Genomic DNA, 24412 nt, shown 5'->3' with positions numbered 1-24412 from the left:
GTTTTGCTCATGTATTCTTTTTTATGAATAAGTGCCTAAACAGAAAATTTGGGATTCATCCTACATTCCTTCCCATACACGTCTCATCAGACATCAGGTCCTATTGGTGTTTGAATCAAAATCAAGTCCTGTTGATTTTGTCTTTAAAAGCACTTCTGCCCTTCCCCCCTCCCCATTTCTACTGCCATAATTCAGTTCATTTCCATTGCCTGGTCTCCAAGCCTCCATGGTGAGCTTTCTCACCCAGATAGCTAGCTGACCATGTCACTTTCCTGCTCTCATTCATTGGTCCCCATAGAGAGACACTGTCAATTTCTTAGCACAACAAAGCTCTTCTAAACCTCATCAGCCTGTGTCTCTTATCTCCTACCACAGTTTCCCATAGCTCTATACACAGCCAAACCAAACTATCCACGGTTTCTGAAAACAAATAGCTTGTCTGCCTCTTGCTTTTCCTACTCCTTTAGCCATATCCTGCCTTCTTTTCCTCTGGATAAACTCATCTTTCTCCAAGAATCAGTTTCCTCAAAAATCTCCCCTCACTTACCCGGGCACTTAGGCCCTATTTCAGTGATCCTAGAATAACTTGTTCACACTGCAGTACAACATAATTATTTTCTTTTTCATCATATAAGCTTTGTGAGGATTTGCTTTTCTATATTTGCATATCCACAAACTAAAATAATGTCCAATGCAGAATAAGTAAGTCTCCATTGATATTTATTGCTGAATGACATTAAATGTGAAACGTTAAGAGCCACTGTGAAAATTTCTTACTCTAAAGTACAATCACTGACTTGGATAGAGAATTATCCTTTTATTTATGTTTTCCAGCTTACAATCACTTTCTAATTTTGTTTCATGTTTTAAAACTTTATTTAGGTATGTTATAAACTGCACATGTTTAAAATGTACAGGGAATTCCCTGGCAGTCCAGTGGTTAGGACTCTGTGCTCTCACTGCTGAGGGCCTGTGTTCAATCCCTGGGTGGGGAACTAAGATCCCACAAGCCACGCAGCCAAAAAAAAAAGAAAAAGTACAAGTTGATGAGTTTTGACAGATATGTTGAATATCATCACCACCACTACCACAATCAAGATACTGACCAATTCCATCACTCTCAAAAGTTTTCTTCCTTTGGAATCATCTTTGTCTTCACTCTAATCCACAGATAACCACTGATCTGCTGTCACTAGAATTGTATATAAATGAACTGATAGAGTATGTACTCTTCTTTTTTTATTCTTGTACTTTTTTAAAATCTGGATTCTTTCATGCAAAATAATAAATTTGACATTCATTCATGTTGTTATTTGTCACTTTTTTTTTTGCTGCCCTGTGCGGCTTGTGGGATTTTAGTTCCCCCGACCAGGGATTGAACCTGGGCCTTCGGCAGTGAGAGTGCAGAGTCCTAACCATTGGACCGCCAAGGAATTTCCCTTGTGTCACTTTTTATTGTTGAGGAATGTTCCACTGGATGGAAATCACCTTCTAATTTCTTAACATCACCACCATTAGAAATCAGGTAAGACAATTACTATATCCCCAATGTAGAGATAATAGAGGCTTATCACACTGATTTGCTTAAGACAGTTCCCATTAAAGGGGCTTTACAGGTCTGCTGACTCCCAAGTCCAGCATTTCCACCTTTTATACAGGTTTTACACAGGCTGCTAAGTGAGACTAGAGAGAAGACTATGGAGATACTCCATCCAAAGCTGCTGCTTCTCCAGCCTAGCCAAGAGCTTGGACTACTACAGGGTCCACAAGTCTCCAAGGCTACAGAGACTGATTAACAGTGAGAAGGGCATGGGCCTTGGAGTCAGATGGACTTAGATTCCAATCCTGGCTCTACTACTTACTATGTGATCCTGAACAAGTTACTGAACCTCTCTGAACTTTACATTCCTCACCAAAACACAGGGATAATACCTACCTCTCGAAGTTCTTGTGAGGTATGTAGAGCAATTATTCTTTCAACATTTATTGATGACCTATCAGGTGCTTGTCACTATTTGGAGCTTAAATCCACAGTGTTTTCCCAGCAAGTGTTGGATAAATGCTAGCAATTATCTGACAGGGCCACGTGTTCTCCTCCACTGCGTCCACAGGGGTCTAGGCCCCCACCGGCAGTATAGCTATACTCATACCAGTCCCACCAGGAAGGAGCACTACAGATCAAGAGTGATTACATTCCAGGAAGGAGGCCATTTCTTTCCCATTGCTCTACTAAGAGGAAGGTCAGGATCAAGCTTTCTTGCACCGTTCCCGCAAGGACAGCCTAGAGGTAGATGTTAACATGATCATATCTCTCAAATAGCAGCCTCCCCAAAAGGACAAGCGGGTCATACGAGGTAAAGATGTTCATTTCATTCAGTAGCACAGAAGTCAAGTTAGGAAGAGTGGAACTAACTCTGCTGCCTCTTAAGAGAAGGGATCCTTAGTCCAAAGACAGGGAATGATGGGCTTGAGGTGGGTGTGCGTTGGCAGGTGGGAATAGGGGGGATGTTTGGGATCTACAAGCCCCTTGGAAAGTTATTTGTAAAAGTTTAAGTAAAAATTTGTGTACATACACCTCTTAGAAAGAAGATCCATTACATTTATCAGCTTCTCAACAGTTCATGCCTCTAAAGATGAACCACTGTTCTAAGATGATTAGGAAGGAGGGGAGAAGGAAAAGGGGCTTAGTTTTTTCCATTCTTGGCAGCCTCCCTGCTAGCCCAGGCTCAGAGTTGCTACAAACAATACCCTCTCACATCCACTCCCCACCCCAGTCTGGCCTCCAGCCACAATACCCCAGAAAACAGACACAGAGGGACCTTGGGGATAAAGGTCTTTATTCAACAAAGTTATCTCACTCAGTAACAAAAGAACAGGAGGTAACAATTCTCCCAAAGGTTTGGAGCAGTGTCCACCCCTGATGGAAGGAAGCATGACCCACTGACACAGCTGCAGCTCAGCGCCTCTGGTGGCCACTTAGAGATCATAGTTTGGGTTCTTCCGAAGGATAACAAAACCTTCTAGAATAGGGGTGACGGGAAGGAACTCCTCAGTGGCCAATTCTGCCCGCTCCCCGTGAGCCAGCAATACTGGGGTTGTGTGTGTCTGGAACCCTGTGATGGTCTTGGGCTTGCCGGCCTGGCCCACCACATCCACTGCCTGTGGGATGAGAAGACTGAGATGAAGAGACTCTGGATAGGAGTACAGCAGCAACCCAGTGCCAATTCACGTTTCAGAGAAATGGTACCTCTGCATTCTACAAGCTCTAGAATACAGACTGAGCCCTCCCCTCTGCTCAGCCCCTCACCTGGCCCACGCGGACAGACACTGGTAATGGCCGCAGCTCCTCATCGAATGTGACCAGCATTCGGGGCTGCATGGCAGCCACCAGCCCATATAATACATAGTGTGACTTGCCTAAGATGACTAAGAGCACAAGACAAATATAGTTAGAGGCATGCCTGAATCTTGGGACCCCACTCCAGCCCTGACTCTTTAATCCCTCAGTTATATAGCTGAACCCACAACCCTCCCCTCATACACCCTACTACAAGCTGGAGATGCCACCCCCATACTCTCCCTACAGGTTGCGGACTTGATCATCACTTTCCCCCAGTCACTCAGAGGCAAAAACTGGGCTCAGTTCTTCATCTTCAAAAGAAAATCTTTTGGGGTCAGATCAAAAGTGTGGGGGATGAAAGTCTCAACGAGGCCCAATGAACCTCAGGAATCCAGAGCAGCAGAGTTAACTCAGAGTCTTGCTCCTAAATTACCAAGGAGGCCCTGGTAGGGGAGTGGAAAGGGTGCCATATGCCACCATGTAAGATTCCTGACAGGGACTCACTGTTGCGGACATCCAGGAAAGAGACAAGCACGGTGAGCAGCCCAGCCACGGCCACTTGACTCATAAGCTGCCGGTCACTGTGGTAGGGGCAGAGGGTGAGTGTGCCCTTCCCTAAATGGGTCAGGCCCTGGGGAAAAGAAAACAAAACAAAATGGAGTGAAGTGGACGTGGGGAGTCACAAGTCACATCTAAGGAGAAATCACCTAACCCAGCCACACAGAAACCTCACAGCTCGTTCACACCCTCCTTTCCAGGCCAAACTCAAGGTCCCCTTCACGAAGCGTCACATCTCCCTTCCATCACACAGACACTTCCTTTGGCACATTCACTCTAAGGAGAAGAGTTCTATTCTCTACCTGTGCCAAGCGCACCATGAAGAGGTTGTTGGGGTCCTTGGCATGATACTGGGCTAACTGGCGCAGCATCGCAGCCAGACGGGCATTATTGGTACCTGGAAATGTTAAGCATTACAAAGACTTGAAAAAAGGGCCTCAACAACCCTTCCCCCAAGATGCTTATGATCTCTTTCTGACCAATACTCACCACTGCCCACCATGCCCATGGCAAAGATGGAGTTATAGGAAACTTCTGGGTCAGCATCATGAGAGAATTTGCTTAGGGTATCCAAGATGTTGAGTCGTGGATTTGAAACGGAGATTAAGGCCAGTGCTAAAGGCACAGCCCTTCGGAGTGTAGGCTCCCCATATCTCAGCTGGTGATAAAAGAAAATAACAAGGGTATCACAGAAAGCAGAAAAGAATAAGCTCGGTTACACGAACAGATGGATAGACGGGGTCTTAATTTTTGTAGAAAGGGTACAGCAAAAAGACCATTTCTCCACCGACAAAACCCATCAGGGAAATTCCTGGGGAAACCCCAGGCATCAAAACTAATATACTTCAATCTTCTCCATGGGATACTCACCAGGTGGCCAAAGGTTCGTAGAGCCATCTCTGCACCAATCTCCTCCCCCATAGCAATAAGGGCAATCCCCAGCACCGCTACTCCCTGCAATTGAAGAGGCAGCAGAGCCCAATAAGCTCAGGGAACAAAAAACTCACCCCTGACTCAAGTCCCATGTAAGAAGAAAAAGCCATCCTGTGGGGCACACCCTGACCCCTCATGTATGGAACCCAGTCTCATGCTATTTCAATACACAGTGATACCCAGAGACTCTAAAACAAACAAACCCACAGTTATCTTTTCTCAGAGCTTCCCTCAGAGGATGCCCAGCTGCCCACAGAACCTGATGTGCTCCCATGTCGGCAGGGGCTTCCTTCTTGTCCTTGTCCTTCTTTTCCTTTTTGTCTTTGTCTTCCTCCTTTTCCTTGGAGTCAAAGTGTTCGCTGCAAATGTGGAGCAGCTGCTGCACCTTCAGTACATTCCCAGAGCCTGGGGCAGGGTGGTAAGGGAGAGAAAAGGTAGAAATGAGAAGGCACCAAGGAAAAGCTTGCTCTAGGAACAGAAGCTAAAGAATCTAAGGCAATCCAGAATGACTTAAGAAAGGAGGTCCAAGAGAGAAGTGAAGAGTCACTGAGGAAGAACAAAGACACAGACCTGCATAGGCACACACATCCACCAGTGTGTTGGCAAAACTGCGGAATGGCTCTGACACAACCTCCAGCGCGGCCAGGATGGCCTCAATGGCCTCTCCCTTCCCTAAAGGAGAGATTCGAGGGGTCAGAGGACATGTACTCCCTTCCAGCACAGCCTGACTCATAAACTCTCCCTGTTGTATCCAGTTACTACCAGCCTTTTGCCCAAATAGAGAGACATCCCCTAACCTAGGTGGTTGAGGCCCAGTCCAAGAGGAAGCCAACGGGCGTAAGTGTCCTTGAGCTCAGTCTCTGACTTCTCCATGATGGTCTGAAGGATAGTGGAAGTGACATCGCCATTGCAGGATCCCACTGCTATCATTCCACAGGCTAGAGCTGTCACACCTGCCACCTAGCAATAGGAAAATCGACATCAAGTTATTAAAATAAGGTGTTAAAATAGTTGTTTACCTATCTTGATTCAAGATAGCCAATTCCTACAGTCCACTGAAACCACATGAGGTAATAACCCCTTTCTGATGGTAGGTCAAAATAACAGTAGCATCAACCATTCACTGAATACTACAGGTCAGCCACTAAGTCAACTCGCTTGCATACTATTAACATTTAATCCTCACAACCCCATGAAACAGGTCCTACTGTTATTCCTCTTTTATTGATGAGAAAAATGATGCCTAAGGAGACTGAGTTACGTGTCCAAGATCACATTGTTTGTAAGGAGAGGTGGCAGGATCTGAACTGAAGCCTATCTGACTAAAACCTATGCTTTTAGCCACCATACTATATTTATCCATCACTAAAATGATTCTGCACAAGTAAGAAAATTTAAAGTTGGCTCATGACTAAAACAGTGTACCCACCCCAAGCTGGGTTAAGTTACTCCCCACTCTAGTCTGGTACTTCCTCATGGATCCCAAGGGCTGGAACTCAATACTAAAATGTTAACTCTTTAGCCTCAATATCTCCTGAGACTTAGAAGCCCAATTCCAAGCAGTTTCACTGAAATGATACATCTCTGTCTCTGTCTCTGTCTCTGTCTCTCTCTCTCTGTCTCTCTCTCTCTCTCTCTCTCTCTCTCACACACACACACACACACACACATTTTTTCACCATTTATCAGAGACCGGCAAGACTCAGAGCACCTTCCCTACTATCTCCCCTAAGTGATCAACAAACTCCACTCACCTCCATACTGGACTTGGAATCTCCCATCACAGGTAGCAGCAGTGTTAGAACATCTTCGCGATTGGAGCCAGCATAGGCCAAGCCAAGCCTGCAAAAGCCAGGGAGAGGCAGTCCCCGACACACACCCGACGATAGGACAAGGAAGAAACAAAAAGAGGATTGGTCATTTCAACAAATAGTCACCCAGAGCCAAATACTCAACAGGCACAGTGGTGCTCTTTGGCAATACAAAGGTGAAAGGGCCTGATTCTGTTTTCACAGAGCTTACAGGCTAAGCACTACCAAAAGGAGAAGCCTTACCCAAAGATGGAACCAAGTCTCATTGTGTTACTGTTGTGGAGGACATAGTCTGAGAGGAGTGCCAGAGCAGGGTCACACTCATTTCGGACACCAGAGTTCACGATGCCACAGGCCAGGAGGGCTCCCGACTGAAAAATGTAAATAGATCCTTCACTCGGGCTACTCTACCTTCCTCACCACAAAGGATGCAACATAGGCCTTATTATAGCACCCGCCTTAACTGGAGTTAAAAACAGGGTAGACCTTACCAGTGAAAGGGAGGTCCTGAGAGGGCCCTAGAACATGGGAGGGGATGTCTGCATTAGTGGGTTGTACCCAGACCAACCTTGATATAGTCCTCAGAAGAGTACAGGTACTTGTCAATCTGGGTAAGGCCACCATCCACATCCCACAGCAGAATCATGCCAAGGGATGCAGCTGCACTCAACATTCCTATACCAAGGAAAAATCTATCAGTCTTAAAATGGCCCTGCCCTGAGAAAACTGTTATAAAGAGCTCTCCAAAGAACTGCCTTGGGGATCTGCCATTATAACACATGAACCTAGGAGAACAACAAGATTGACCAAAATTATACAAAGATAGAGTAGGAACAGAATTATACCATGATCCTTGTTCTTGTAAAGCCATTTGTTGCCATCATCAGTCAGCAGCTTGTCCTGGCCAAAGGCTGCATTCACAAAGCCGTTCACAAAAGAGGAGGCCAGGTTCATGCGGGCCGAGTCCACCTGAGAGCCACTGCCCCCAAACCCTGCAAAGGAGGGAAGGAGGAAATGAAGGTCTAGAGTAGGACAAGAAAAGAACACAGTATGGCAGCTGGTCTCTGATTCTGAGCTGGCCCCTTGGAATCCTCTATCTATAACCCCAACAGTGACCTAGGGAAAAAGTATGTGGGAATTCTGAGCTCTATAGGATTCCTAAGTATGTTGGGCCAAGCCATCACTCTCAATACAAGGGGCATAATTAACAATCTTCCAATCCCCAAACATGGAGATGTTTACTCACTGTTGTTCTCTAGGTGGGTTTTATAGATGTCATCAGGCACCTTGGGTTCCATGATGTCCAGCTGAAGAGAAGTCAGAGGATCACAACTGCTCCCCCAGTCCTCCCCTAGCTGTCCCTTCTGTTACCCCATTGAATGGCAATTCTAACCAAGGAGAGTCTAGTCAGAGGCATAATCAGGGAGGTGAAATGCCAGGTATCATCACAACCAAAAAACCTTGTTGGAAAAGGGCAAAGACTCTCACCTCCCGAGCTAAAGCCAAGAAGTTGCTGTTGAGCTGCACATTGGACATGATCTCTGTCAGGTCCTCATACTCCTCCACATCTTCACTCAGCTCCAAAAACACCCCATGTCGGCCTAGCATGAATGCCATTTGCTTCTGTACAACCCTGTGGGAGAGAGCCATCACATCTGCTCAGCCCCCATCCACTAAGGGCACAGAAAAGCCCTTCAAATCCTAACCAGAAACTACATGTCCCAGCACTTCATGCAAATGTCCCACCCATGAGCTTATCGCTTTGCCAACTTTTTCCTTTACATACACGTCCTTGCAGGAGGTGAAAATATCTTCTACCAGCTCCATGTCATTGAGCATCAATGCCAATCTCAGTGCTTCAGGGAAGCGACTGAACTTTCGGAACACACCCAGGGCACAACGCAGTAGGGCGGAGTTCTCAGGCTCGGGCACGTAATTCACACAACTACAAAGGTAAAAATAATAAAGCTATCAGGCATTCATTTACCCCGTTTAATTCACTTACCCAATACCGAATGCCTACTACATACCAGGAAGTATACTAGTTATTGGGACTACTAAGGAGACATGCCGTCTCTGACCTCAAGGAGTTCACAGATGTTAACAAATTCACTACAGCTTGATTGCGACCTTTGAAGCAGATACTCTTGGAGAATAAAGGAGTCACAGTTGAGAAGAAGTGCTGGGGAGGGCAGGCCCGCCACCATTCCCCACCCTGCTCACTCACCTGGTGAGATAGAGGCAGACCTTTGCATATGCATTCTCATCAATGTCTTTCTCCAGCATATCCACCTGCTCAATTTCCATAAGCAGGTCGCAGGCCTCATGCTCTGCATTGTGGGCCATGTTGTAGGGGACAATCTCCTTCACCAGGGTCAGCAGTGGCTCCCGCTGCGTCTTCTCTGCATCATCCAGCTCCTGCCACTCCTTAGCCACTTCTCCTGCCAGATGCCTACGGACAGGCCCAGACTATTAGAGGAGCAGTGCTTCATGGGAAGCACTTCCCTGTGGGTCAAGGAATTCACTATCTGGGAAACTCAATACACTGGTACTCCAAGACAGAACTCAGAACTATATCTCAGAACCCCTTCAGATTCCCAAGAAGAAAAGGTCTTACCTGACATACTCATGACCCCATGATGCCAATTCCTCCTGGGAGCCCACTAGACGATATTTGAGGCACTCACGCTCCCCGCTCATGGTCATGGCCAAAACAGAGATGATGTCAGCGGCAAAACGCTATAAAGAAACCAGTCCTTTGAAGTCAAATCCAGGGTAAGGGGAATGTTACATTATGGAATCAAGATCACTGTCACTACCCCCAAAATTAAATGCTAATTATATCACCAGCCTCCATACTAAAAACTTAAAACATGTTATATCAACTAAGCCTCATAATAATCTTAAGGTTAGTGTTGCAATCTCCCTTCTGAACCAACATGACTGAAGGGTGATAACAAGTGGAGAGTGGAGAAAAATGGAGACTCTGAATTTTATTCCAATCGTAATAATAAACTATTAAAAGGTTTTAAGCAGAAAAAATTCACACTCTAGAAAAGATCACTATGGCTGCTGCATGAAAGACAAACTGTGTAGGAGGTCACAGACAAAAGGAAGAGGGTCAGTTAGGAGGCTGCTGCAGTAGTTCCGGTGAGAACTGAAAACTTGGATTAGGGTTGTGCCAATATGCAGGAAAGTTACTGAACTGGGAATATATTTTAGAGGTAAAACAAATGAAGGTGCATGTGATACAAAGAAAAGAAAAATATTAAGGTTAAAGGTAAGTTAATAATAAATCATGATAATAAAATCCCAAGGTCCAACATAAATGACAGAAACACTGTCATTTCTGAAGACAATCTTCCTGTCAGCTCTTATGTGACCATTTCGATTACGACGAGCAATGTTTTGTTGTTTTAATTTTTAAATTTAATTTTATTTATTTATTCTTGGTTGCACTGGGTCTCTGTTGCTGCGCATGGGCTTTCTCTAGTTGTGGCGACTCTTTGTTGTGGTGCGTGGGTTTCTCATTGCGGTGGCTTCTCTTGTTGTGGAGCATAGGCTCTAGGCGTGCAGGCTTCAGTAGTTGTGGCACGTGGGCTCTAGGCGCGTGGGCTTCAGTAGTTGTAGCACACGGGCTTAGTTGCTCTGTGGCATGTGAGATCTTCCCGGACCAGGGCTCAAACCCCTGTCCCCTGCATTGGCAGGTGGATTCTTAACCACTGCGCCACCAGGGAAGTCCCGGGCACTGTTCAACTAGCTCAGATCTCAGGTCTATCAGGCTTCCTGAGATTCACCATGAGCCCCATGGTCTAGACGAAAAGGAATTCCTAAACTAGGCCTCCACCAGCTTCTTCAATAGTTTTACCTTATTCTCCCCAGGGGCCATGTTCTCATAGATCTCCTTCAGTTTGCCGTAGTGTGGACGCAGAAATTTGAGAGGCTTGGGCACTGAAGTCATGGAAGTTGTAGAAGAACGAATCTGCCTCCTCAGCTCCTCCAGGGCTGGTCGGTACAGGGACGTGTCCTTCTCCTGATCAGGAGATGTTAGGGCTCAGACAAAAGGAGTCTCATACCTTAAGTCATAATACAGAAGTGTTCAACAACCTCCTAGGAAAGTAACTAACTGTGTCTTATCCATCTGTGATTGCCCAACGCCCTGCACACACACTGCCTGACACAAAAACAAATGTCCCAGGTTAAGAGTTCAAGAACTGCTTCTCCCACGAAACAAAGCTACAAAATCTTTCAATTATCTTTTTTTACTCCCCTCCCTCACAACATGGTTGCAATATGACTCCAAAATACAGTCTCTCTTTCCCTATCTCATATAGGAGTTGTTGCCCCAAGTGGAATAAAGCAAACAAGTGGGAAAGATCCATACATGCACCGGCTTTTGTTAACATCGTGACTCACCCCCAGTCGTTCCACGAGCATCTCCAGTTCATCCTGAAGTTGTTTGTCCTCCTCAGACTGGAGGATTGAGGGAAGAAGCTCATCAAGACAAGGAATCTCAAACACATCCTCCTCCCATTCACCCTGGGGCAGGTGGAGAGTGAGCCTGCCTCCTTAGGAAGGACCAGGTGAGACAAGGAAAGAGAGAGGGAATGGGAAGCCCTGGTGGGAAGGCAGCCTGGCTTCTGGGCCAGGCTTTACTTGAACGCTGTTCTGAAAAACGAGGGTGACAATGACCCGCCCGGGCCCACCTCACGAGTCGGTGGTGAGGACTGGTAGGGGCGGCGGCGGTGACAGCGCGGAATGGAGGATGAGGGGCAGAGAGGCGGGTGCCGGGAGCCCCGAGGGTCGCCCTATCCGCCCTCTCCCGGGCGCGGCGGGGCCGTTGGGAGTCGGGCCCGAGGCCTGCGGAGCCGCCGTGACTCAGCCCGCGGCCTTTTCCGCCGGCTCCCGGGGCCGCGCCTCACCAGCTCCTGCTCTTTGTCCTTGTCTCCGGCATCCCGCCGCTCCTTGCCGCTCGGCTTCTCATCCCCGCCACCGGGGGACGTCGCTGGGGGCTGCTGGGGCTGCAGCGGTGCCTTCTCCCGGCCACCCTCCTCCATCGCCGCCGCCACTGCCGGCCCGCTGCGCGCGCACCGCCCCGTTTCCCAGATGTCCTCGCGCGCGTGGCCCACGGCGCCCCTCCTTCTCCAGAGCCCGCCTGCGACCGGAAACGCCGCGGCAACCCACCCACCCCCGCGGCCTGGGAGTTCCAGCCCTCGGACCTCGCCCTCCGAAACCAAACGAAAACTCTAATTCCCAGCTTCCCGCGTGCCGTAGGCAGCTCCCCGGTTCGAACCTGGAGTTTCCTGAACGCCGTCTGGGGTTTGGGGGCACCAGCTGCAGTAGGAGTTGAGCTGGCTGCGAGCCGAGACCGCCCCTCGATTCCGCCAAAGCAGTGTGAATAGTACACCCCAGTGATACCCCCGTTAGCCGCGTGGTGGGACAAACAGAAGAGATTCTTGAAATCCTGGACGCTTGATTGCCGTCTTTGTGAAGTCTGTGTAATCTATGTTTAGTCCCACACTACTGTGGCATATTCACCTCCCCAGCTGAAGAATAGTGCTCTACTATTACCATAAAGATGTGGATACCATCTTAAATCCACCTGCGGAGCCAGATGGAGTAGAAATGAATACATCAAGCCCTATACCCTAATGCGAAGTTCTGGAGCTAAAAACGGGACAAGATAAGGTCTTTGTCCTCAGTGTGTCTTTTGGTCTTCCTCTCCCTCTTATGACTTAGAGGGGATGTGACCGACACTTTATGTCAGGACTTATTTTAAATGATATATATTGTTCGCACAACTTTTTGAGTTTGGGAGGATTGTGTCCATTTTACAGCGGAAATCGTACAGTAAGTAGTAGAATCAGGATATGAATCTCCATCTTTGAGTCTCCCAAGTTCTTGAGTGTTTCAGGCAAACCTCAAAGTTCTTCTGATCGGGCTATGTGTATATATCTAGAAGGTGAGAAAAGAGGAAGTAATTCTTCTCCCTTTCATCTGGTGGGAACACTCACCATTTGGCCTGGAATCTTATTTTATGGGTCCTGAGGCATTAAAGAATGCAGAAAATGTTTGTTTAAAAAAACAAACCACCTGTCACAGCACAGTTAGCATTGAATGAATGTTGTTGGCTAAACATTTGTATAGGTATTGATGTAAGGGTCTGATGCCCATTTTAAAACTTGTTGCTCTTTTCCACTCAGTGTTTGGATACTGGGGATGACCTTCCACTTGCATCACCGGTGATGGCCCCAGCCCTAGTCTACTGACAGAAATTGGATGGTCCATAGCTGGTGTGCCTACTCTGTTTTCTGGCTTCGAGATGTCCATACTTTGTCATGCTTTCTTCAGTCATCAGTAGAGGTATTTCTCCTAAATCTTTCCTATTTCCACGACTTCTTTCTATCCGATCTCAGATTTTGTCTTTTATACCAGTCACATCCCCACCAGTACCTTAGAGGAGACGGGGTGATGTTGTGGCATAAAGCACAGGCTATTAACAGCTGGTGACTCCAGGTGAAGAGTAAACGAATGTCTGTGTACTATGTTTCAACTTTTTTGTAGGTTTAAAATACAAAGTTGGCAAAGTTTGTAAAATAAAAAGTTTGTAAAATAAAAAGTTGGGGGTGGGTGGGAGAACATAAGCTTTAGAGAGGACAGACCCGGTATTTAAAACTAAATTCTGCCCTTCACCAGCTGTGATATTTGGGCAAGCTTCCTAACCTCTCTCAGCTTGGTTTCTTCTTCTATGAAATGAGAGTAATAAAGTATCTCCCTCGGAAGTTTTTATGAGAATAAAGTAAGACAGTGTATATAAAGTGCTTAGCTAAGTGCCTGGCAACTGGAGAGGAGGCAGTTAGCATTTTCCAGCTTCCTCAAATTTGCAGGGCTGCCCCTTGCTCCCCACCTCCAAACACTCAAGCCCCAAACCTCTCTGGCCAAATGCAGATGTCTGGCAATTATTCTCAAGGCCTTATGATAACATTGATTTCCTGCCTCAAGCTTCATTTCGGTCAAATTGCTCTCCCAGAAGCACTCCTTCCTACCATTTGGCCAGACTCCCAGCCTTGTGACCAAATTGCTCTCCAATCAGGGGACAGCCCATCACCTGTCCCTTCCTACCACCTTCTTTCACATTGCACCCACTGGCCAGCCATGCTTCCCCCAAACGTATGGCCTGAGCTATAGAGCTACACATTTTATGGATGGCTCTACTCATCTGAGAATCATTCGACCCAAAGCGTCACTTATGTAATACCAGAAATGCTTCAGGCCAGACACAGCATTGCACTGTTTCCACTGGGTTGCTACTTTCTTTGTGTGATATTTTTCAAAATCAGATTGCATTGTGGACCTTTTACTGTTAATTCCCAGGACTGAAAGCAGTTGTTACAATCCCCTTTTTTATAACTACTGTTACAACTTCCCTTCTTCAGGCTCTCACCTCTCATTATGCCCCTTGCATCTACCTCCTTCTGATCTCCCTGAACATTTCACCACTTCTGAACATGCCCTGCCCCTTCAAGCTGGATTAGTCTTTTCTTGTTGCTGTTATTTCTGTATGGAATGCCCTTCACTGTTTTTGGCTAGCAAATTCTCCCATCCTCTGTACTCCAGCTCAGTATCACCTGTGTAGGAAGCCTTTCCTGTTCTTTCAAGTTATTAATTTCTTCCCTGTACTCCTACAATGCTTGATACATACCTCTCCCTTCCTCCACTCTGAGCTCTTAGAGGACAGGAACTGTGTCTTATTCAACTTTGTGCCCCTAGCACCCAATCTAATACCTGGCTTGTGGTAGGCCTTGACAAATATTTGTTGAATAAATGAATGAATGAATGGCTTTGCATTCAATTTCAGGTCATCTTTGTTTATAATAATAGCCCATTGGGAGCTCTCTTTGGAGCCCAGAGCTCAGCACTGGGAAACTGTCAGGAGTCTCCATTTGTGACTCGTGATAGGTCTACTGAAACTGTGCTTATTTTATGGAGATTCTCTTCCAACTTGACATTTCGAGAGCACTTCCGAGTGTGAAACCATACTGTTTGGCATACGTTACTGTATTGTGCATGGGAATTAGTCAAACTTCCAATGGGATAGTGTAGGGTACGGCCCAGCACCTTACTAATAACTATTCTCATGTGTCCACCCAGGAGGACCATCCATTATTCCCCCTTCTGCTTTAACACATCAGAGCATATTGCAGATGCATATTTATCAGTTTGGCAGGCTACTAAGGGTGGAGGTTACATCTGTCACTTGATGTTCACCTTGCCTTGCCCATGGAACCAAGCACCTGCAGAGTGCTCAACAAACAGTGCCACCTGGCTTAATTTCAGGTCAACATGTGCTTAGGTTTCCTGCAGCTGCATGGTTGTCACATGTACCTGGCCCGGATGAGATAGGGGCCATGAAAGTGCACCTGCTGGTAATGGCCTCACTTGGAAGCATGATAAAATTGCCCAGAAGGCAGATGTATATGCTTGAGTCTAAATTCTGCCATGACTTAGCAGACTAAGTGGTGGTGATTAAGAACATCTGAATCCCAAATCTGAGGCTCTGAGTTCCAAATTGGACTTCAATGTCTTAGCTGACACTGGAACTTATGTCATCTTTCTCCTTAATTTCGCCACTTGTAAGATAGAGACAATGATAGGACCTCCTTATAAGTTGTTGTGGGAATTTAATGAGGTGATGTTTTTAAAGTGCTTAGCACAGGCTTAAGCAAAAAAAGAAAAAAAAAGGGACTTGGTAAATGAGGGCTGCTCATTATCATCATCATCATCATCATTATTTGACACTTCGACCTTTGCAAATATGGAGTTTTTTTTTTTTTTTAACCGGTACACAGGCCTCTCACTGTTGTGGCCTTTCCTGTTGAGGAGCACAGCCTCCGGACGCACAGGCTCAGCAGCCATGGCTCACGGGTGTAGCCGCTCCGCGGCATGTGGGATCTTCCCGGACCGGGGCATGAACCCATGTCCCCTGCATCGGCAGGCGGACTCTCAACCACTGCGCCACCAGGGAAGCCCACAAATATGGTGTTTTAATGCCACAATGGCCAGCTGGTCAGTATCCCTAGCTGGCCTCTGAAATCAGGTGTCAAGGGAAGGGCAAGGCTTTGTGAAACCAACCCTATCTCCTCTATCATTACACTGACATTATAAATCTCATACTCTGTGCAAGACCCAAACTTCACAAGCCATTTCTTAATATTTCTTTGGGTTCTGGAACCTGCTAAGCCCATGAATTCACTTCTTAAAACATTAAAGCTGATCTAGTCCTCAGAGATCATCTCATCCAACCCACTTATTTTACAGACTGCTAAGGTTACTGAGATCTGAAGAGGGGATAAGCCATGCCTGGTGTCACAGCTGGGGAGTGGCAGAACTGGAGCCAGAACCAGATTTCCAGATGTGACGGCCTTCCTCTTTCCAATACACTTTGCCACCCCCCCTCCTAGAGTTTTGCTCTCAGAGCAGAGACTCAAGCCATGCTTTCCCTTGGTCTTAGAGTTCCCAAGGCCACTTTTCCTTTTTCTTAGTAGCCAGCAATTTCCTTCCCTTGGTGAGCAGCCACAGTTCCAAGTAACTTGACAGAGACCCACATACAGCTCTTTATGGGGACAGTCTGATGCTGTGACAGGATACAGACTGTGGGACATGTGCTGGTGCCATCGCCCAGGAACCAGTGACCCCAGCAGCAATCACTGACAAAGCTTCACTCTTCCCCCTCCAAACTTAATAAACCCACACCTACTTACACCTTGGAGAACACTGCATGTTAAAGAGAACTGAGACTGGACTCTTTCCACCGCTTTGCTCTGGTTCTTATTTTACAGATGAAGAAACTGAGGCTTGTAGAGGTTAGGGAACCGGCTCAAGCTCACACAGCTGTCAGAGCTTCAGTTTCAATCCAGGTCTCTTACTGCAGTGAAGTGTTTACAGTTAGACCTGTAAAGTGGAAACTGGAGCACTTAGAAAATATGTTGCTGCGAGGATCGGGCAAGCTTATGAAGGTGAAAGTGCCAACAGAAGAAGAGTCACCTGAGGGAGGGAATCATCGTATTCCTCTTTCCGTCACCAGTGCCTGGCACATTATTGGTAATCAATATACTTATAAAAACAAATCTATGAATATATAAATGTATAACTAAATGAATGAAGAAAGAAATGAGCCACCTAGCAGAACACAGAGGTGTCAGTAAATGCTCCGTTTCCCTCGCTTGTGCTGGAGGGTGGCAGCCAAACCCGCAGTCTCTGTGCCTGGAACTTGGTAGGCCTCGATGCGCGTGTGTAGGTGGGATGAGCGGCTCTCAGGAGCGCTAAGCCTTTGAGAACATGGAGAAATGCATGTCTTCTCAGCCACAAGCAGAGGCTGGTGCTCCAAGCTCCAGGGAGTGAAATGCTACCTTGGCCAGGGCCGCCCTCCACTGCAGGGTAAGGGCCACCCGTCTTCCAAGCCGACCGTGGCCAAGTAGTTACCCAGACTCAGTGTCAGACCCAGTTGCATGCACCAGCGGAGGGCCGTAGCAAACGCTTCCAGCTATAGAACAGCCAGTGATGGAACATGGCCACCAGTGAGTGGAGGATGTACTCCACTTGCCAGACTCAATTTCATGCTATTCCTCCATCCTGCCTCTTTGTCTTCTTGGGACTTCAAATTTCAGTCCCCTGTGCCTGGTGCGTGAGTAAATGCGTGCCTATAAGAGTACCTGGCATACAGCAGGTACTCAATAAATACTGGTGGAATGAGTAAATGAAAACAGGACTGAAGGAAGAGACAGGCTGACTGATGCGTGTCTGTTTATTGGCACAGGGTCCTACAGGGCCAAGACCATTCCTTCCCCACCCTCTTTCCTGTAAAAATAAACTCTATCCTTCCCTCTCCCTGCTCTGTCTGCTTTCCTGCTTGGTCCAGGGAGAATCAGTCATCCGCTAAGTCTTGCATGCCGAGACACAGGGACTAGCATCCCCTACATGTACACTGTTCCCCTCTGAGCCTAGGGAACCTGGGAGGCGGCAGGAAGGTTCGTAAAGGCTTCCACTAAGCACTGAGCACAGGTGGTTTGTCAGCGAGGGCTGGCAGCAGTATTAGGAGCAGCAGCAGGAAGAACACGGGGTGGGGGCCACCCCGAGGGTGGGGCTGAAAGGAGCTCTGTCTACTCCCGAGGGAGCACTGAGTGAGCCTTGGGGAGAAGTGTGGGAGGCACACCAGCAGGGCCCTGCGTGGTCAGCATGTGGCAGTCACAGCAGGCCCCGTGGCCACCAAGCCCAGGGAGCTTGGGACCAGAAGAGGTGGACTCCTTCCTGTGGGAACTGGTGCCGTCTGCCCAGGCATCCTCCAGGCAGGGTGACGCGGAAGAATGTCACAGTGAATGGTGGGGACTCTGCTGGAGGCAGGGACACCCCCAAAGCCTTGGCACGATGTGGTGGTCGAGGAGGGACTAGGACTCATGTCATCCGTGGTGTGGAGGGGCCGGACCCAGCCCAGCTGGCATTTGCCTTCTCCAAACCGCAGAGCAGACAGCCTCGCTGGGCAAACTGCCCCAGGCCCTGGCAACAGCTGGCCATTTCTCCCCAACCCAAGTCTACCACACCTCACAAAGCAGCCCTGAGTTCATGGGGGAGCCGACAGGGCAGCCGAAGTGCCGCAGGAAGTCACGGGAGTTGGCGAGCGTGCCCAGCACGCGGAAGCGGGCAGGGCTGTGGGGGTCCGTCACCAGCCCCTCGTGAGAGCTCTCGGGTGTGCGGACCGAGCACCACACCTGCAGGCCAGGACAGACATGGGGACACAGGGTGTCTAGTGCGGGCAAGGCCACTGCCCCAGTTGCAGCAGAGCCATCCTGGGGACACACGGCACCACCGCCCCAGGCCCTGGGCTCCGGGAGCCTCAGGGATGTAGGAGAGGCCTTAGCCGGGCTGTCTCAGCCCCGACCCCTTGCCATCGGCACCAAGGGAGGAGAAAGCGCCCTCCCTCCCAAGTTCCTTAAGGGCCTTTCAAAGCTGCCTGGACAACGGGCTGCCTAGATGGATGTGTCCGAGGGGAAGAAACCCAGCCCCCAGAGGCTGCCTGCTGTAGTGCAAAGTACCTGGAGGAGACCCTGCTGAGTCTGCCACTTACTTTATTCCTGGGTAGCCCTGGAGAGCCACTTGGCCCCGCGCTTCCTCCTCCACAGCCACCTCACGGGAGCATCATGGAGATCAGTCCCGCTCCCCACCCCTTGCCCCATCAGGCAGGGCAGCCCTGCCCTTCGAGATCTGCAAAAGCCTCCTGAAGCCTTCTCCCTCCTCAGCCCTCCTCACGTGCTTTTGTGGACCCCGCCAAAAGGCTTCACGAGGCCTTCCCAAACCACTTTCCACACTCCAACTTCGGCCCCATTTCCCAGTCCCTTCTGCGTGCCCCAGACTTCTAATGACGTGCCCAGGAGGTTGTAGGAGAAGGGCAGACCCCCGGCCTCCCAGGAGGGCAATACCTGGGCAAATCCCACAAAGAAGAGCTGGTGGTTGGTGAGCCCCACGGCTGGTAGCTGCTGCTCCTCCCCATGCTTTCTTAGCCATGCTTTGTAAGCCTGGGGTTGGGAACGGATGGCAAGTCTGTTGGGGCCTGCCCACCAGCTCCACCCAGTGCCCTGCCCCCCCAGGGCAGGTGAGCCTCAGCTACCAGGGGGCCACTCACGTTGTAGGCAGCCTTAAGCCCTCCGTTGTCAGCAATGTTCTCCCCCAGCGTCTGGCGGCCGTTGAGCTTCTCCCCGTTGACCTGGTACTGGCTATACTGCTCCTCCATGCAGGCCGTGTGATTCCGGAAGGCTGCCAGCGACTCATTCTGCCACCATGGCCGCAGGTTCCCTTCCTTGTCATACTCGCGCCCTGAGGAGAACTAACCTTTGCACCCCACCGAGAGTAGAACTCAACCCTTGGGGGCACAAGTGCCCCCACCAGCCCTAGTCCACAGACCCCGGGGTCCACGGGGCCTGCTTCCAACATCCCAAGGTTTTGCAGGAGCCACTAGGAATTCTAGGCTGGAGGAGACAACTACATGGACCTCTACCTTGGTCATCAAAGGCATGTGTCAACTCGTGGCCCATCACCACGCCGATGCCACCAAAGTTCAGGGCCCTGGTAGGTGAGGAATGTTGAGTGAGGACATGGTGGGGGGACTTCTAGATCCCACCTCCAGCCCTGCTCCCAGCTCACCCGCAGGCCCAGGCCCCAGCACCCAGCCCCTCCTGCCTCAGACACACTTGGGGTGGTTGCGGGCGTAGAAGGGGGCCTGCAGGATGCCGGCGGGGAAGACGATTTCATTCTTGGTTGGAAGGTAGTAGGCATTCACTGTCTGGGGGGTCATGCTCCACCTGGGGGAGGGAGAAGCTGAGGCGGAGCCTGACTCTCTCGATGCCCAGCAGCCCTGACCTACATTCTAGAAGAACCTCGTGCCTCATTTGGGATCCATCTTGCCATCCCCTTCCCTCAGCCCTGGAAACCTCCCCTACGTCTCCTGCTGCCCCAAGTGTCTGCAGCCCCCATTCTTACTGGTCCCGGCTGGGAGGCTTGCGGAGCTGGTCAGCCATCACCTTAGCAGAGAAGTTGTACAAATTCAGCATGTTCTGGAAGAAGGAATCTTCAGACACTTCATACTGTGGGAATGGGAGGAAGTAGAAAGCCAGTGAGAGAACACGTTGGAGAAGATAATAGTCCCAGTTTGGCTACTAATTAGCACCCTTCTGAGCCTCAGTTTCTTCAACTGTAAAATGGGTGTAAAATAGCTAATAAATAATAATTGCCAATATTATGTTGCAGCTGCTTTATTTTTTTTAAATACTATCTCCTTTTATTCTCACAACAATCCTATCAGGTAAGTGCTAATAGGACTCCCTTTTACAGATGAAGAAACTGAGGCCCAGAGAGGTTATACAACTTGTCCAAGGTTACAGTTAGGTAAAAACAGGTTTGACTACAAATCCCTGCTTGTGAACACTGCATTCTACTGCTGTCTGGCCTGCAGCCTGGCACACAGCCAGCACTTGAGCAATGCTGGCTGCCTGCACTTGCCTCTGAAAGGCACCAACAAGTATCTCCTTCCCTCTCAGTGCTTGAGCTCCCATTCCTGAGCCCTGTGCCCCCCACAGGGCTAAGGTTCAGTACTGATGGGCAGGGTACTCACCCCATCATAAACATCATCCAGCTCTTTGGGCTCCAGGATGAAGTCTGGGAAACCAATCATATCATAGATGGCATCTGCCTAAAGAGACCAGGTTAAGGGTTTCCCTCCCCAGGCTCCCCCCAGCACCAAAACTGTATTCTCCATCTTCACCTCAAGATGGCACCCCAACCCTGGCCACTGCTCACTTTCTCCTTGGCTGCCTGGCGGGTCTTCTCATCCATCCAAACCAACTGTCCCAGGGCCTCCTCAAAGGCCGTCCGGATCTCGCTGATCATCCCCTCTGCCTGGGACGGAGGGTGCACAAGTCTGCCTCCCACTCGCATTAAAGCATCCTTTCTCCCCATCTACCCTAGTGCCCCATCCCCCCTAGTGCCCCATCCCTGTCCTTCCAGGGGAGCACATGGGAGTACCCAGACTCTTGAAATAAGGCTGAGCATCTGGGCAGGATGAGAAGGAAACATGATTTGTGAAGGTACTGGGACTGTGGTGGCTTTTTTTCTAATTAATCAAAAAACTGACAATAAGTTAACTGAATTAACATTATAATTTAATGTAGTGCATTGATTTTTATCCAATTATGAAAAGAAGGCACTAATAGCAGAAAATGTGGAAAATTGAGAAGAGCTGAAGAAGAAAATAGACCATTTAAAATCTTATCCCTCACAGATAACTCCTTTCAACATTTTGACTACCTATGTCTAGTGTCTTCCCCTGCTGAGATATTCATATATATATATACATTTTTTTACACACGTATACGTATAATATGGAATTATGTTGTACAACATATATACATTTCATAACCTACTTTCTTTTCACTTAACAATCATCAGTTTTAAGGCTGCCTCATAATCCAGCCTAACCACAATTTGTTTTTCCAGTCCCCTATGCTGGACATTTAAGCTGTTGTCATTTTCACCTATTATAAACAACACTGCCATTTACATCCTTATAGGTAATATTTTAAGTACAAACATCATTTCCTAAAAAATAAACATTATTTTTCTAATTATATAGGTAACATAAACTCATTGTAGAAAACCTGGAAAACACAGAAAACTTTAAAAGAAAAAAAAAAACTCATAATCCCAACCACCCAAAGTAATCACTGTTAATTTGTCGATGAATTTCCTCTACATTTTTTCCCTGTAGGTACATACAAATATGAATGGTGAATTTTAACTAAAACAAGGGGCAGTGTTGGAAGGACCTTGAAGACTCACAATTTCCTTACTCTGCCGGTCAAACGTGGCCTTCACAAAGAGGGAGCCCAGAGCGAAGCCAAGGGCGTCGTCCGTGTTGGAGATGCAGGTCTGCCACCTTGGTGTGCAGGACTGGAAGGGGTAAAGAGCCAGGCTTCCTGGAGATCGCTCTGCCCTCCAGTCTGAGGGCCTTTCTCTGTCTCTAGGGCCAACCCCTCTCGCTCTGCACATAGGAGGCCTGGGTTTGGGGTGCCATCTCTCCTTCAGACTCCAGGGAAAATGAAGGGCAATATCGCAAAGCATGCCAACCCCAGCAACGTAACCTCAGGAGGGACATGTGTGCTGCCCACTCTATTTGCAGCACTCTCCTCCTCTTATGTTTCTCAGAGGCCCACTGGGGTCCAGATGTTTCTTTGCTCAGCTGCACTTCTCAGTCTTATATCCAGTCAGTCCCCCATGCCAGAAACCTGGGAGTCACCAGCTTCCTCCATCTCCCTACCCTCACGTTCAATCTATCACCAGATTCTAATACTAACTCTGCTTCTTAATCGTCTCCTCCGTCCACGCTGTTGTCACTTCCCTGTCCTGTAACACTGTTATCTCTTGCCTGAAGATTGCAGTGGCCTCCTAACTAGACACTCGACTCCATTCTCATCCCCCTCCCGTCACCCTCTCCATCCATCTTCCATTTAGCTGCAGAAAGATGATCTAATACATAAATCCAACCAGGTTACACCTCTGCTTAAAACCATCCCAGGTTCTCTATCCCTGAATCAAGGCCAGGCTTCCTAGGCACAGCGTTCAGGTCCCTCCAAGGATTGCCCCAGGCCCGCCTCACCACCCTCGGCCTCTCCGGTGCCCTGTCCTCAAAGTCATGCCAGAACACATGCAAAACGCCCACGCTCCTTCTGGCCTCTGGGAATTTACACATCGTATTCCTTCAGCCTGGAATCCCTTTTCCCTGGCTTTCTTGAACTCATTCTTCAAATGTCACCTCTTCAGAGAAGACTTTCCTAATGCCCCCCATCCCCCAGGTAAAATGTGCTGTCTCCACCTCTGTCCTACAACACAAAGAAGGTTCGTCACTCAGTGTGAGCACTTATCACCCCAAAATATAATGTTTGTTTACACATCTCCTTCCCCCACTTAACAGGGCTTCTTGAAACTAAGAACTGCATTTATTCATTCTCTCCTTCACCCTCATCATCAAAGTTGAGTGCCTACACAAAGCATGCACTGGGTAGGTGCTTCACTTACGTGAACTCAGTCCTCATAACAACCCCACAAGAAATTCCTGTTTTACAGACCAAGAAATGGAGAGTCAGAGAGGTGGGGGGGATATGCTCAAGGTCCCATAGGCCAAGAAATAGAGGAGTTAGGAATGGAACCCAAGTCAGCCTGATTCCTAATCCTATGCTCCATGTGCAAATGGTGCCTGACACACAGTGGGTGTGAAGTGTCAGCCTGACTGGATTGGAAGGTGGGAGCAGAGTCAGAAAGCCCACCTTCTTGGTGCCATAGAGGGTCTCCAGCAGCTTCTCTTGTGCAGACTCAAAGCGGCGGTCCAGGCTTGATGTTGTCTTCTGTACCAGGTTCCAGATCAGGTAATTGTTCAGGACACTGGCATTCAGGTAGCCAGAACATAAGGTAAAGGCAGGTAACATTTCCACCCCAAACCAGCTCTACCAGCATGCAGACAGCAGGAGTCCCGAGAGGCACGTGTGGGAGCTGTCCCATAATCCCTCTCTCTTACCCTGGGACCACACACCTGCCTGTAAAAGTCAGGTTGGAGCTAGGTGTGGAAATAGAGACCACAAGTGGGTCCCCCGAAGCCCTGGCCTAGGGGAAGAGCCTGCACAGAGCCCTGAGCCCTACCCCTGACACCTTGGGCTCCACCCCCCACCTTGGCTCTGTGCGGTTGATGAGCTCTGACACCTGCTGCAAATAATCCGTCCCATACACCACCACAGGCTCAGAATCACCCAGCTCCAGCGGCGACAGCAAGAAGGACAGGAACTCCAGCCAGTCCATGGAGGGCGCCAGGGCCTGTGAGCAAAAAAATCGCAAGCGTCCCTGCCCCCTTGGCTTTCAGCAGACCACTCCCCCACTGATACACTCAAGCTGGGAGCCCTTTCCATTGTCATAGCAACAGCTACTAGCTGCTCGGAGGCCCCTTCCTATCATAAACCCGTTTTCAGGCCTAGGTGCTCTTCAATCAGGTAACCCAATCACATATCGTACAAGGAAAACCACCACGTGTGATATTTAGTTGGACTGCAGATATTCAAATATCTTTCAGACAGTTAACAAACTCCCCAGATACCACCCAGGGTCCCTACATACCTGGCCTCTCCTCCAGAACTCCCCCTTACCCAACTTTTCCATAATCTAACGACTAAGAGGCTGA

At 48.6% G+C, this 24412-nt stretch overlaps 2 protein-coding genes across 6 annotated transcripts in view; both read right to left on the bottom strand.

The window, feature by feature from the left end:
• Positions 1–2820: 2820 nt before the first annotated feature.
• On the bottom strand, positions 2821–11734 carry PSMD2 (proteasome 26S subunit ubiquitin receptor, non-ATPase 2). Its single transcript, XM_067738255.1, has 21 exons — positions 11565–11734; positions 11059–11115; positions 10511–10675; positions 9260–9381; positions 8870–9094; positions 8429–8587; positions 8131–8275; positions 7889–7949; positions 7488–7634; positions 7211–7317; positions 6886–7013; positions 6586–6673; positions 5629–5791; positions 5402–5503; positions 5091–5236; positions 4769–4852; positions 4388–4556; positions 4201–4295; positions 3845–3971; positions 3308–3426; positions 2821–3159 (listed from the first exon to the last, which is right to left on the bottom strand). Exons 1-21 carry the CDS (start codon positions 11697–11699, stop codon positions 2977–2979), a joined length of 2727 nt encoding a protein of 908 aa, XP_067594356.1. The 5' UTR covers positions 11700–11734; the 3' UTR covers positions 2821–2976.
• Positions 11735–17411: 5677 nt separating this feature from the next.
• Positions 17412–24412, bottom strand: part of ECE2 (endothelin converting enzyme 2) — a 33377-nt gene continuing 26376 nt past the window's right edge. For 4 of the 5 annotated variants that reach the window (XM_067738261.1, XM_067738256.1, XM_067738258.1 and 1 more), the window contains 11 exons: positions 23909–24051; positions 23511–23625; positions 22027–22137; positions 20989–21087; positions 20804–20881; positions 20173–20276; positions 19884–19994; positions 19691–19758; positions 19319–19509; positions 19116–19211; positions 17412–18407 (listed from right to left, as the gene is read on the bottom strand). In XM_067738261.1, coding sequence (XP_067594362.1) covers positions 18231–18407; positions 19116–19211; positions 19319–19509; positions 19691–19758; positions 19884–19994; positions 20173–20276; positions 20804–20881; positions 20989–21087; positions 22027–22137; positions 23511–23625; positions 23909–24051 — 1293 coding nt within the window. In that variant the 3' untranslated portion in view covers positions 17412–18230. The remainder of the gene's footprint in view (positions 18408–19115; positions 19212–19318; positions 19510–19690; positions 19759–19883; positions 19995–20172; positions 20277–20803; positions 20882–20988; positions 21088–22026; positions 22138–23510; positions 23626–23908; positions 24052–24412) is intronic. The other variant, XM_067738257.1, reaches the window with a different exon arrangement.

Source organism: Pseudorca crassidens, chromosome 5 (genome assembly GCF_039906515.1).
Source record: "Pseudorca crassidens isolate mPseCra1 chromosome 5, mPseCra1.hap1, whole genome shotgun sequence".
Classification (NCBI taxonomy): domain Eukaryota; kingdom Metazoa; phylum Chordata; class Mammalia; order Artiodactyla; family Delphinidae; genus Pseudorca; species Pseudorca crassidens.
Note: the sequence above shows the minus strand (reverse complement) of the source record. Positions and strands in the feature narration are given on the sequence as shown.

Coding starts and splice junctions, on each gene's coding strand:
- PSMD2 (XM_067738255.1), bottom strand. CDS start 11,699: ATGGAGGAGGGTGGCCGGGAGAAGGCACCGCTGCAGCCCCAGCAGCCC. Junction 5,792..6,585: donor ATTCCAAGTCCAGTATGGAG/GTGAGTGGAGTT, acceptor TCCTATTGCTAG/GTGGCAGGTGTGACAGCTCT. Junction 3,160..3,307: donor TGTCTGTCCGCGTGGGCCAG/GTGAGGGGCTGA, acceptor CTCATCCCACAG/GCAGTGGATGTGGTGGGCCA.